General features: G+C 47.2%; 1 protein-coding gene across 2 annotated transcripts in view; it reads right to left on the reverse strand.

The window, feature by feature from the left end:
• Positions 1-365: 365 nt before the first annotated feature.
• ADPGK (ADP dependent glucokinase) overlaps positions 366-13,403 on the reverse strand; it is a 32,648-nt gene continuing 19,610 nt past the window's right edge. The window contains exons 4-7 of one of the 2 annotated variants that reach the window (XM_027553158.1): positions 11,814-11,934; positions 7,345-7,541; positions 6,627-6,725; positions 366-1,961 (exon numbers count right to left, since the gene is read on the reverse strand). In XM_027553158.1, the coding sequence (XP_027408959.1) occupies positions 1,410-1,961; positions 6,627-6,725; positions 7,345-7,541; positions 11,814-11,934 (969 nt within the window). In that variant the 3' untranslated portion in view covers positions 366-1,409. Of the gene's footprint in view, positions 1,965-6,626; positions 6,726-7,344; positions 7,542-11,813; positions 11,935-13,403 lie in introns of both variants that reach the window. The other variant, XM_027553157.1, reaches the window with a different exon arrangement.

Here is a 13,403-nt window from a genome sequence, read left to right on the forward strand (position 1 = left end):
GAGAACGCGAGGTGGCTTTGAGATTCCAGAAGCTGCTGCTGTGAGCCCAGCGTGAATGATTACCCCTGACCCAAGAAGGCCTGCCACCAGTTGACACGTGTTCCCAGTGTTCTCTGAACAAATCGAGATGGCTCTTCACACACATTTTCAAATTACTGGGTCATATTGGCTTGACTGCTTGAGACTAGTATGTCACTTTAAACCAGAGGACAGACCTACAGCTCAGACTCAATGTGATAGGGAAGACAAGATAATCAAACACCTCAACAGCAGAGGAACATGTAAGTCACAAGTCAAGATCAAAATGATTTACATTTTAGCTGGCTCCAGAATCATGGGAGAAATGAAATCAATCACAGACAGACTTAGGATTCCAGAAATGTAAATCGTTTTTAATATATTTAAAAGCACGCTGAAGTCTCGATTTATAAAAATAAATACATAATATGACAAATTTATTTATGATCCTGGGGCTCTTAGGAGGTTGAACTCTTTAACAGATGTGATGTATCACTGTAAAATATACATGATCTGTTATACACCCAGAAGCAGATTCCAGTTGTAAAAGTAAAATTCCTTTAAGGATCAGAATGAACACAGATCAGTCTTCTGCTATAGAAATCATGTCCAGAGCTGGGCAATGAAGGTGGGCCCAGGCACAGCAGCCTCTGACCAGCCAGTCTACAGTTAAGGAGCCAGGGCAGGAAAGTGCAGCCCTTTAGCTCACAGCACCACCCTGCAGGCCAGCCAGGCCCCTAACTGCAGAGTGACTGGTTCCCTCAAGGGCTCCACGAGGCACCCAGCCTCTGCTGTCTCTCTGAAACACAGGAGGGCTATTTTGTCCTTACCTGTGGCTCTGTCTTAATTTGGGAGCAGAAAACTGAAAAGGCGTATTCACTGAATATTGTCATTGTAACACTGAATGGAAATTATGATCCTGTCATGGGTGCTGAGCTGAGAGAATGCAAGAACTCACACTGGGCTTTCAGAGACGGGGAGAACGGGTGAGTGAGCATGCACATCTGAGGTGGGCAAGAAGGGAGTGCTTTCTCCAACTGACATGCTCTCATGGGCAAGGAGTCTGGCCTAAAATACCTGAAAAGGGGTTGGAGAATCAAGTTTTTACCCCTGTAACACACAACATAAAAATAAACAACGAGAACAAAAATCCAGTCTTGTTAGTAGATAGCTGAATTGCGATTAAAACCTGAAATGTTTCTGTGTAATTGTCAAAAGGCTGGAATGTATCTGGTACAGTTTAATCTGCTGTTGTTTCTTTGGCTGTCTTTCAGTTTGATCAACAGAAATGGTTTTTGACATTCTCAATCCTATTTCCCAGAGCACTGAATTCCTGTCATTTTTAGGTTGGCTAGTTTTCCTTCATCAGAAAAATGACCCCAACAACCTTCCTACAAGTGAGGGTGTACTTCTGAATAGAAGAGTCCTTCGGCTGAGATGGCATCTCCGAGGCCCACAGTTCGAACAGGATCTTTACACACCAACACTGGTGTGAAGTGGAAGGACACGCCCTCCCTGTGCCATTCGACCACTGGCTCATTTGGGTTTAACACAACCCTGGAGCCGGCCTCCAAACGGGAGGTCATGAACTCGTGGGGTGCCTTCAGAGATACGCGGCGGGTGTCTATGGTCTCCGTCGCGCAGGCCTGTGTCGCCGCCACGCGGGCGCCTGCAGCCACAGCAGCCAGCTGGTTGGCCCAGTGTCCATCCACAGTCGCCAGGATGTGGTAGGCCAGCGTGTGGAAATGGATCCTGCTGAGGTCAGAGGCTCTGCTTTCACTTTTCCCATGTTCCTTCAAGATCCAAAAGAGGATGTCGCTGACCACGCCCACATCAGGAACACCATTCCAGGAAGAAAGAGAAGAGTGAGGTCCAGATGCCGACTGGCTGAGAAATAACAGCTCCTGTTCATTCAGCCCCAGGGAAGTCACGGCAGGAAAGACCTGCTAACAGAAACAAAATGGGGGTCTCTTTCTGATGGACACCTAGCGCCTAACCTCCTAGGACATGGCCAGTGACGGAAGTCAAGGAGGGAAGGCAGGGCCATCTTCCTTCCTTCCCTGCCTCTGAAGGCACTGAGTGACAGATCAAGGTCACTGTCTTGGCTCTCACACCTCTAGCTATCTCCACTCGCAATATCACACAGTAACCGGGAAGGTGCAGTGATGCTGTATTAGAGCCAGCCTCCTGTTACACGCTGGAGGACAAAGCAGAGTGTGCACTCTGGATTCCTTTCCACAGTGCCCAGTCTCTGCCTCGGCACACGCAGCAGAGCCTCTCACCACTGATGGGGCCTGACTCTCAGTTCCCGAACATCAGCAGGTGTTATACCCGCACAGTGGAGAAGAGCCCACCCCACAGCCAGGGTCGCCAGGAGAGTGCCTCGTGTCAGAGCTAAGTCTTTTGAGCAGGTGTGGATTAGGAAGACTGTTACGCGATAATAACACTGTGGAAAACGGCACCGAACAGGAGCCAAGTCTTCTATTTTGAGGGGAACCACGATGTCCACCTCACTATCTTTCTTACTTAGCACTTCCTTCCTCAGAGCAGGGACTTGCATAAAGTGAATGTTTGTGCAAGAGAGATGAGCCCTGTGTGTATTTATATAAAAGTCAGGGGTGCTCATGTAACAGCACTTCTGCTTGCCGTATGGTCTATATCAGATGCCACGCTAATGGCTCTATTTCACTCACTTCTTGCTGTAACGCTCTGAAGGAAGGAGGGGTTGCCTCCACCTTACAGATAAGGGGACTGAAGCTTAGAAAGGTTAGGTAGATAGTTATGCAGAAAATGAAACAAAGATGGCTTTTTAAAGAAGTGAAAAAATAACCTCAAGGAAGAGAAATACATGAATAAAAATCATACTGAAAAGCACCAGGCGTGAACCCTAATGTAAACTATGGGCTCTACATGACGACGACTTGCCAGTGTTGGTTCACTGACTGTGACAAATATCCCATCTGCGGACAGGGGAGGCTGTGGCTGGGGGCGGGGGTGCGAGAGCCATGCGGGAACTCTACATCCTGCTCACTTCTGCTGTGAGCCTAAAACTGCCCTAAACACCTTTCACATGTTTGACTGATAAGAAAGCACATTTAAAAATCATGTTTCAGCAGGAAAAATAAGAGCACTGCAAAGAAGTAGAAGTAAACCTGTGCTGTGCTCATGGATGCTAACTGTGCAGGATCAAACTGCCAAATGCTTTTTACGCCCCAATCTAGCAGTTCAACTTCTGAGAATGTATCATCCACATGTACCTGGTCATGGGTCGAATTAAATTCATGTAAAAGGGGACGACCCAGAGGGAGGGTATGGGGAGGGGGGAGGGAGGAGGGAGGAGGGTTCAGGATGTGGAACACAGGTATACCTGTGGCGGATTCATTTCGATATTTGGCAAAACTAATACAATATTGTAAAGTTTAAAAATAAAATTAAAAAAAAAAAGTTAAATTAAAAGTTCATATTTGAACTTTGAAAAAAAAAAAAAGGTTACTCACTGCAGCGCTATAGGAACAGAAAAGGGCAGTGAGCCAAACACTCGGCTCTGGCTGGCATTAAAGACCCTGTGTGCACCACGGCTGCTTCTACGCATGTGGCAGCAGGGAGACTGATGACTCTCCACGTGATGACAGAGAAAACATCTCCAAAATGCATCCAGTGGAAAAAAGCAAAGTGCACAACTGTCTATGCAGTATACTATGCTATCTTTTGGGATAAAGAGGGATGAAATTATAAGGCTCTTCCCCATTTGCTTATATATGCACACAATGAATCTGGAGGGATGAGACAAAACTCGTAAGGAGGTTACTAACAGTGGGTACAAGGGCAGGAGGAAGGGAGATTTCACTGTGCATCTTTTAATATTTTGTGACTTAAACCATACATTACCCCATGAAAGACGTTAAAAAACAAGAGGTTAACTAACCTGCCTAAGTTCACAGAACTAGAGAGTGGCAGGCAAAGCTGGTATTCCAATCCTGGTTTTCAAAATCTGTGCTCTCAAGCATCCTACTCTTGGATTTATCTGATCATTATTACTGTCCAAAGGCTGAACACCTGGGGGCCTGATGGCGAGGGAGTGAAGTGTCCCCCAAATTTCCTTTCTCTGAGCTTCCTGAAGTTCAACTGAAAGCACCGGGGTTGGGTTTTTGGTTTTCTCCTTTGGGTTCCACTGCAAAAGGCATTCACTTCCAACCTCCCCATGCTAGAAGGAGAAACACACACTACGAACCCATTGGTAACACACCCCGTGAAACACATCAAAATCAGACTGATTATAGTTTTTGCAGCCAAAGATGGAGAAGCTCTATACAGTCAGCAAAAACAAGAGTGGGAGCTGACTATGGCTTAGATCATGAACTCCTAATTGCAAAATTCAGACTTAAATTGAAGAAAGTAGGCAAAACCACCAGACCATTCAGGTATGACCTAAATCAAATTCCTTATGATTATACAGTAGAAGTGACAAATAGATTCAAGAGATTAGATCTGATAGAGTGCCTGAAGAACTATGGACAGAAGTTCATGACATTGTATAGGAGGCTGTGATCAAAACCACCCCCAAGAAAAAGAAACACAGAAAGGGAAAGGGTTGTCTGAGGAGGCCTTACAAATAGCTGTGAAAAGAAGAGAAGCGAAAGGCAAAGAAAAGGAAAGATATACCCATCTGAATGCAGAATTCCAAAGAATAGCAAGGAGAGATAAGAAAGCCTTCTTAAGTAATCAATGCAAAGAAATAGAGGAAAACAATAGAAAGGGAAAGACTAGAGATCTCTTCAAGAAAACTAGAAATACCAAGGGAACATTTCATGCAAAGATGGGCACAATAAAGGACAGAAACAGTATGGACCTAACAGAAGCAGAAGATATTAAGAAGAGGTGGCAAGAATACACAGAACTATACAAAAAAGATGTTAAGGACCCAGATAAACATGATGGTGTGATCACCCACCTAGAGCCAGACATCCTGGAGTGCGAAGTCAAGTGGGCCTTAGGGAGCATCACTACAAACAAAGCTAGTGGAGGTGATGGAATTCCAGCTGACCTATTTCAAATCCTAAAAGATGATGCTGTGGAAGTGCTGCACTCAATATGCCAGCAGATTTGGAAAACTCAGCAGTGGCCACAGGACTGGAAAAGGTCAGTTTTCATTCTAATTCCAGAGAAAGGGAATGCCAAAGAATGTTCAAACTACTGCACAAATGCACTCACCTCACACACTAGCAAAGTAATGCTCAAAATTCTCCAAGCCAGGCTTCAACAGTACTTGAACCATGAACTTCCAGATGTTCAAGTTGGATTTAGAAAAGGCAGAGGAACCAGAGATCAAATTGCCAACATCCATTAGATCATAGAAAAAGCAAAAGAGTTCCAGAAAAGCATCCACTTCTGCTTTATTGACTACGCCAAAGCCTTTGACTGTGTGGATCACAGTAAACTATGGAAAATTCTGAAAGAGATGGGAATACAAGACCCCCTGACTTGCCTCCTGAGAAATCTGTATGCAGGTCAAGAAGCAACAGTTAGAACCAGATATGGAACAATGGATTGGTTCCAAACTGGGAAAGAAGTACGTCAAGGATGTATATTGTCACCCTGCTTATTTAACTTCTATGTAGAGTACATCATGTGAAACGCCAGGCTAGATGAAGCACAAGCTGGGATCAAGACTGCTGGGAGAAATATCAATAACCTCAGATATGCAGATAACACCACCCTTATGGCAGAAAACAAAGAGGAACTTAAGAGCCTCTTGATGAAAGTGAAAAAGGAGAGTGAAAAAGCTGGCTTAAAACTCAACATTCAAAAAAATAAGATCATGGCATCTGGTCCCATCACTTTATGGCAAAGAGATGGGGAAACAAAACAGTGACAGGCTTTATTGTTTTGGGCTCCAAAATCACTGCAGATGGTGACTGCAGCCGTGAAATTAAAAGATGCTTGCTCCTTGGAAGGAAAGCTATGACCAACCTAGACAGCATATTAAAAAGCAGAGACATTACTTTGCCAACAAAGGTACTGTCTAGTCAAAGGTATGGTTTTTCCAGTAGTCATGTATGGATGTGGGAGTTGCACCATAAAGAAAGCTGAGTGCTTTTGAACTGTGGTGTTGGAGAAGACTCTTGAGAGTCCCTGGGACTGCAAGATCAAACCAGTCAATCCTGAAGGAAATCAGTCCTTCACTGTAAGGATTGATGCTGAAGCTCCAATACTTTGGCCACCTGATGTGAAGAACTGACTCCTTGGAAAAGACCCTAATGCTGGGAAAGATTGAAGGCAGGAGGAGAAGGGGATGACAGAGGATGAGGTGGTTGGATGGCATCACCAACTCAATGGACATGAGTTTAAGTAAACTCCAGGGGTTGGTGATGGACAGGGAGGCCTGGCGTGCTATACAGTTCATGGGGTCACAAAGAGTCAGACATGCCTTTTTAGTTTAGTTGGCTAAACTGAACTAAATGAACCCATCAGTAACTCTGCCGTCTTCCTAACTTAGCAGGAGATCCTGCTCCAGGGCAGTCCTGGCTCCTGACTTGGATCTCGTGGACCGGGTCTGGGTGAGATGACACCCACAGCACACTGAGCCCCGAGTACTGCCCGTGGGTTACCTGGTGCACAATGGTGCTCATGAGCTCCTTGTTGGTCATGCTGGCCAGCTCCAGGTGAACTGGAACACCCGTAGGGATGTCAGAAATGGAGGTCACGACCTGCAGAGACAAGAGAAGAGCACTGCCATCAGAAACAAGGAGTCAGGCAAGAGGGAAGGATGGGTCCAAGAGGCAGTGCATCCTCATGAGAGCTCCTGGCTACGTGGGCGACCACAGTCTCTGTGGACAAGGGAGGCTTTGCCCAACAGGGACAACTAGGCTCTGCAGGGAGGCGCTGGGGTTAAGGACTTGGAGTGCACTGGGAAACCCCCCTGAACGTTCACACAGCCAGCCTCTTCCTGGGGACCTAAACTGAGCAATCGGCTTCAAGTGCTGTGTGAATCTGCAACACGCTGATGTGAATGAGATGATACGGAAAACATGAAGGACACAGACCACAAACACTGCAGCCTGCAGCCATGTTTGGTTTAGCACAGGAAGCAGAGGCTCAGGCAAGATGATGTTCTGACCTGTCCTACTCAAGCTGCCGCCTGAGCCTGGAAGAACACCATGAGGTGCCCTGCTGGAGTGGGAGGCAGGCTTCTTGGCCTCCACGACCTATCCCGGGAGGCTGGGACCTAGGGCAAGGCAGTGCAGGCTGCAGAGGCCGAGAGAGGCGGAAATCCGAAGGAAAACATGAGCTGCCATCTGTGAAATTCTGTAACAGTGCCACCTTTACCTCCAAGAGCCTCTTCCTCTGGAACTCCTTGCTCTGTCCCTCCATCATGTGCAATCCAGAGAGGACCACAAGGTCTGGCTGAAACTCCTCCAGGCTAGACACAAACACCTCCAGCATATTCATGGCCCCGTTGGAGAGGTCGTGGGAGAAGATGAACCGGTTGGCATGGGGAGCTTTTAACTGGTCCCACTCCTCCCCTAGAAAAGCCCGGTCAACACAACGGGAAGAAAAGGAAGAAGCTTTGAGTCTCCAAGCTGTGTGGGGAAGGCAGGACCTCACTGGAGCCTTGGCTCGGGGCAGGCGGGCCTCTGGATGAGTGAACCCCAGCTGCCATGGCCTAAGGGGAGCACAGTGCCATGGCCAGGACCATGGTTGGCAATAAACCAGAAACCCCAACCCCACAAAAACACAGTATGGGTGCTGTGTGCCTTTGTCAAAGGCTGGCAGGGTCATGCCCCTCGAGTCCCAGGAAAGTTCTGTCCCCTCAGCCCGCATACCCAGGAGCCCGGGTCCCTCCCCACCCAGAGCATGACTCCCAAACCCCAGTGTGCAGCACACCGTGTGGGCCTGCATGCAGGACAGGCTGCTTTTCCTGAAGCAACTTCCACCTCACGGGCGCGCCCTAGCACCTGTCACTTCGTTGGGACCTAAGGAGGCTGGAATTCCAAGAGCCAGGCTGACCACACCCCACCCCCCAGCCCTGCTGCCCAATGGTGACTTCTGGGCATTTGATCTGGAAGCTAAGAGTAAACGGCTGCTCCAGCCTCCTGTGAGCAAGCTTCTGTGGAATAATGACAGTAATAAGGAATAAAGACTAAGTTCACGCATTATTTCCTCCCTAAATGGTTGCTGACTGCTCAGCCCAAGGTGTGCTCCCGCTACTCTGAGGATCCAGTGGTTTTCCTTTACACAGTTTGATGATCTATCACTTTGCTTTGAGTTTTCTACTGTTTTATTTAGTGTTCAAACCTGTATCATTACTCATCTTTGGGCCACATCCCCACTCAATACTGTGTGTCTTTGATTCCCACAGCCCAGTCACGGCCCCCTGCAGAGCCTGCCCACTCAGTGTTCACTAATCTGACCCAAGCAGGAGGAGGCCAGGCCCTCCCCAGCTGGGTCCTGGGCAGCAGTAGCTGGGAGTCTCTGCAGCTACAGGAGTGCCTCTCAGCATCGGCCTAGTCAGAACCTAGTTTTTAATGTGCAGACAGCAGCCCCTGTAGATCCTGGTGTGCAGTTAGGTGGTGAAGTACCAGTTAAGATGCCCCCCACCCCACATACACACAGCTGCCACACACCCGAGGGGAGGGTGCTGGTGCCTGAGTCCTAAGGGAGGGCCGTGTGGGGCACAAGGTTTTTCCAAGCTCACTCTGCGCCACACCATGAGGATCCCACATTCCTCTCCTTAAAGTCCTGAAAATCTCAAAACTCAGCCTAAGGGCTGCCTAGGCAATTCCTTAAGGCCATGTCCCCCTGAGCACCAGGGGAAAGCAGTCACCCCCAGCCTGGGGTGCTGCCAGAAACTGGCATGATTTATGACCCGCATTTACACAGCTTTCCTTCCACGTGAAGCATCTGTCCCATTTACAAAACCAAAGTCCATATGATGAAGCCTAGTTTTTCATTGGTTTCATCATTTACTGGCTATTCCTTCAGAAAGTTTTTCCCAAGGCAGACTAACCCTGGCAGAGGGTCTCTACGCTGCAGGCTGATCTGTCCCCTGGGTCAGCGCCCCGCTTCCTTCCTGCCTCCGCTGGGCCTCTGTGTTTTTTTTTTTGGGGGGGGGGGAGTGGGGTGGTGGCAGCCATCCTCCCCTTGCTCTGAGTTCAGCTTTACTGAATCCATTCCTCTGAAAAACATTTTATATGTGGGACATATGTATAAAAATCTATGAAAGCAGGAAAGAAAACATCACCAATTTCCTAAAACCTGATGTAATGGTTATATTTGTTAAAACACCACATTCCTTTCTTAACTCCTCACCCATATCTTATTCTTTGTCCAAAGAAAATGCCCCATGGTGATCCACAGAGCTGATGGCAGCATTCCCCCTCTGCTTCATCTCTGAAGACCCAGTGCAGGGGGCCTCACTGAACTGTCACCTCCGAGCAGACTCAATTCCAGCACCTTCTCCCCCAGGCCACTGCTGTATTAGAGGACTCGGCACGTGACTGTGCCATCATTTATTCAAGAGTCCATCTCCTGTAGTGATGTGTGGGTTGGGGAAGGGGCCCGTGTCTTCTTTTACCAACACACTTTTACTGCCTCACACCACACCTGGCATTCAGCTGCAAGACCGAAATCAGCAAAGGAACAGTGAAGAAGAGGACAGACCCATGACTCAGGTGCCCACAACAAACGATAGGGGTGTGCGTCCTAAACCAACACGATTCTGTACAATGGCAAAAACACGCAACACGGGTATTCTCTGCAGGACAAGACCTGGAACTGCTACTCAGACTGAAAGTGTGCAGAAGCACGATCTAACCCAACCTAGGAGAGAAGAGCCACACAGCATTCAAAACAAACGAATCTCCTCAGCAGAAAGGAGAGGGAGGCAGAAACAAACATGCTTCCGCAAGACAAAGACAAGGAGGGGTGTGGAGAGCTGACCGCTGCAGTTTCCACAGGCCTGATGGAGTGGCTCGAGAAGCAAAATGACTGAAACGCAGACAGGGTGAGCCTGTGATAAAAGTCCATGCCCTTCTTTTCTAGGTTTTGAATTTATTTCCTTAAGTGATCCCTTCTCTCAGTTTATGATCCTGCCCTTCAGCCAGTAAGTCAGCAAAACCAATGCAGTGACTCACTGGCCAAAGCCTGAAAATAAGCTTCTCCGAGGAGGTCTGGTAGGAGAGAAGGGACAAATGTTGACAAATGCCCTCTGGGAATTTACCCATCTAGGTTAGAGGCGCTGGGGATGGATTTATGTTGAGAGAGCTGACCTGAGGGCTGCTGCCACCAGACTAGGTTTCCTCCAGAGGCTGATGAAAATGCAACTTCACACTGAGCTAACTGGAAGGCCGCTGCTTAGTACTAAGAAATAAGGCACGGAAAAGAAAAACCAAAGTGGGAAGCCTGTAAACCCAAGGGTGGAAACAACTTCTTCTCAAGATAAGCTGTGCTGTCTTCTTTACCACATACAAGGCACAGCGGTCAAATACACCAAAGGCTTGGTGCTAGTTCTCTCCACTCCGTCATCACCAGGGACGATGACTGGAACAGGGACCACAGGTTCTGAAGGGAGCACCAACAAAGTGAACACGAGATGGACGTGGAACTAGCAGCAGCGGCAGCAGCGCCCCAAAGGCACACCTTCAGCCGCTCTAGACCCTTCCAGTCAACAGACTGACTCATGCCTTTCGCTGAAGCAGTTCACTGCTCACCACCACCTTCAGGCACTGAAAGCCATTACTCTGCTCACCCATGAAAACTGAGAGAAACTCAAAAACTGTGCAGATGGGAACTGCCCAGTCCAACATTCTGGCTCTAATTTTCAGACTCTGCCCTTCCTAACCCCCTCAATTCTACTAAGCATCCAAAAGAGAAACAGAAACAATTCTTTTTTTGTACTTGGAGGAAGGCGTAATTTTTAAGATGCACTATATTTTATATCTTAAAGTCAATTACTGTAGTAGGTAAGAGCTTCTTAAGCATCAGACTTGGAAGCACTTGGCTAATGCTTATCAACTAAGCACTGCTTTAAGGTACCATTAGTCTATTTAGTTGCTTAAATCTTTAACTTGAGTTAACAATGTGATAAATCGAAAACTCAAGAGTTCTGTGCACAGGAAAGACACAACAGCAAATACATGGACTCAAGCAATTAAAATACATTCTGGTATTTAGGATCTCTCAGAAATCAGATCTGTGTTCTGTTTAACATATAAAATCTAGTCAGGGTAGGGTAGGATGGGGTGAATTTGGAATTCTAAATCTTGCAACATTATATAATGTGAAATAGTATGTGTTGTTAAATATAAAACACTTCCACTAATGCACCCAAAGGAAAGGAAAATCCTTCAAAGGAAGTTTGCCAGAGGCCTGGAATTAATCCTGAGCAGCCTGGAACAGCTTGCCAGCACGGCCGAGGGCAGAACCCAGCACAGAGCTCAGAGATGTTACCTGCCCTTCTCTTTTCTTTGTAATGAAGGAAAACTTTATATACATGTGTTTCACACATTTTCATTTAAGGTGCCTGCTCTCCTACCGCCTGATTTCTCTTGGGTTCAGATCAATCATACTTGAGGACCTGGGAACTTTATTCAGTGTTGTAATACTCTCCATTACTCTCCCTTGAGATAAAGGCCTGTATCAGCTCCATAGGACCAGGGACCAGGAAACGTGTGGTAAGGCAAGAACAGGGCCCTGCCAATTTACAAAGAAACATTTCTAGCGCATTCATACCCCCAACCTGACAACACACAGCCTTCTGACCAGGCTTACGCCATTACTTACTTATTTCCTCTTACCTGCTTGATACTCTAAAATGAGGTGGAACTCATCCACTTCCTGCAATGACTCTGGTGGGACAAATACATTGTCATCAAGGAGCTCATGCAGCTTTGGACCAACTGGACCACAAAGAAGAACCTGGAGACAAGCAATATGAAGTCTATCAGGAGATCTGCCCCCTTCCCGTGAAATCTGTTCAGTAAGGTACATCCAGCACTTTCATTTTTTTCAACAAAAACCACTGGACTCCAAATCCAATTCTGAAAGCTTCTGGTTTGGAGGTATGGACTGGAAGAGCTCCTACCAGGGTGCAGGCCTGGAGGGTATGGACACAAAGTACCCGGAAATGAGAAGCTGGCAAAAGACCCTTGTCAAGCATCCACGTGTGTTACACGGGCACTCGTGCGTCTGCTGAATCCCAGGCACTCTGTTAGGGGCTGAATGTTTGTTCCCCGCCCCTACTCCCGCCCCCCTGGTTTCCATGTCGAAGTCTAACTGTCAATGTGATGATACTGGAAAGGGTTTTCAGGAGGTAAATGAGGTCATATGGGTGGGTTCCTAAACCAATCGGACTGGCAGCCTTAGAAGAAAAGGGGGAGAGAAACTGCTCTTTCTCCACTACATCCATTAAAGAAAGGCCCTCTGAGGACACAGAAGCAGGCAGCAGTCTGCAAGCTGGAAAGAGAATACTCGCCAGGAACTAGCCCCTCCTGCAACTGTGATCCTGGGGCTGTCCAATCTCCAGAACTGTGAGAAAACGAATTTCTGCAGTTCAAGCCACCTCGTCTACTGCATTTTGTCATCAGGGCAGCCTGAGAAGACTAAGATGCACTGTACCTCACTTTCCTTTCTTTACTGACTCACATCCTGTGTAAGCAAAGAGATACTGGGTGCTGTCTGCTCAAAGCTGCCAGACAAAAGCAACTGGTTGACTTGTACACAGTATAGAAAAGAACCTCAGGGTCACAAGACTCCAATCAACCAGTGACCTAACTTGTGGGGGCAGGCTCCCTACTACACTTAGCTGCCTTGTGAACAGGACAGACTTCCCAGCAGAAGAATTAAAGAGCACTTCAGTTCATTAAGTTTGGGGGGAGGTATGCTGCAACTTTTAAAAAATATTTTCTTCAACTCCAACCTCGGCCTCTTCCTGGAAGTTCCTTCTAGAAGCCATGTCACACCTTCTGCTGTTTCTGCCATGCCAGCTCTGGCCCCACTCATGACCAGGCCAGACTCAAAACCACTGAAGCATGAAGGCTTGGACCAGGAATCAAAGGAAAGTCCTCAGAGATGATCGTCATCATTTCAGGTTTAATATGCCCCACCAGAAGCTTCCAAAAGTATTTTTACTTGCTAATTAATCACTTGTTTGTACAGAGGCATTTTCATGTATCTAAGAAATCCCAGCTACTGGGCAAAAATACATCTCCCTCTCCTTGACACATGTCTGCTGTTTGCCAAATCTGAAAAGTCTCACCCCTGTAATTTTATTTATTTTCTCTAATTATTGGCTAGAATTTCGGCTTCCAAGGTGAGACAACAAGGGCCAGATTTACCCTCCTGCCTGAAACAATAACAACAAAACAGATAAAATACATGAAACAACG

This window comes from Bos indicus x Bos taurus, chromosome 10 (genome assembly GCF_003369695.1).
Source record: "Bos indicus x Bos taurus breed Angus x Brahman F1 hybrid chromosome 10, Bos_hybrid_MaternalHap_v2.0, whole genome shotgun sequence".
In the NCBI taxonomy this organism is placed as follows: domain Eukaryota; kingdom Metazoa; phylum Chordata; class Mammalia; order Artiodactyla; family Bovidae; genus Bos; species Bos indicus x Bos taurus.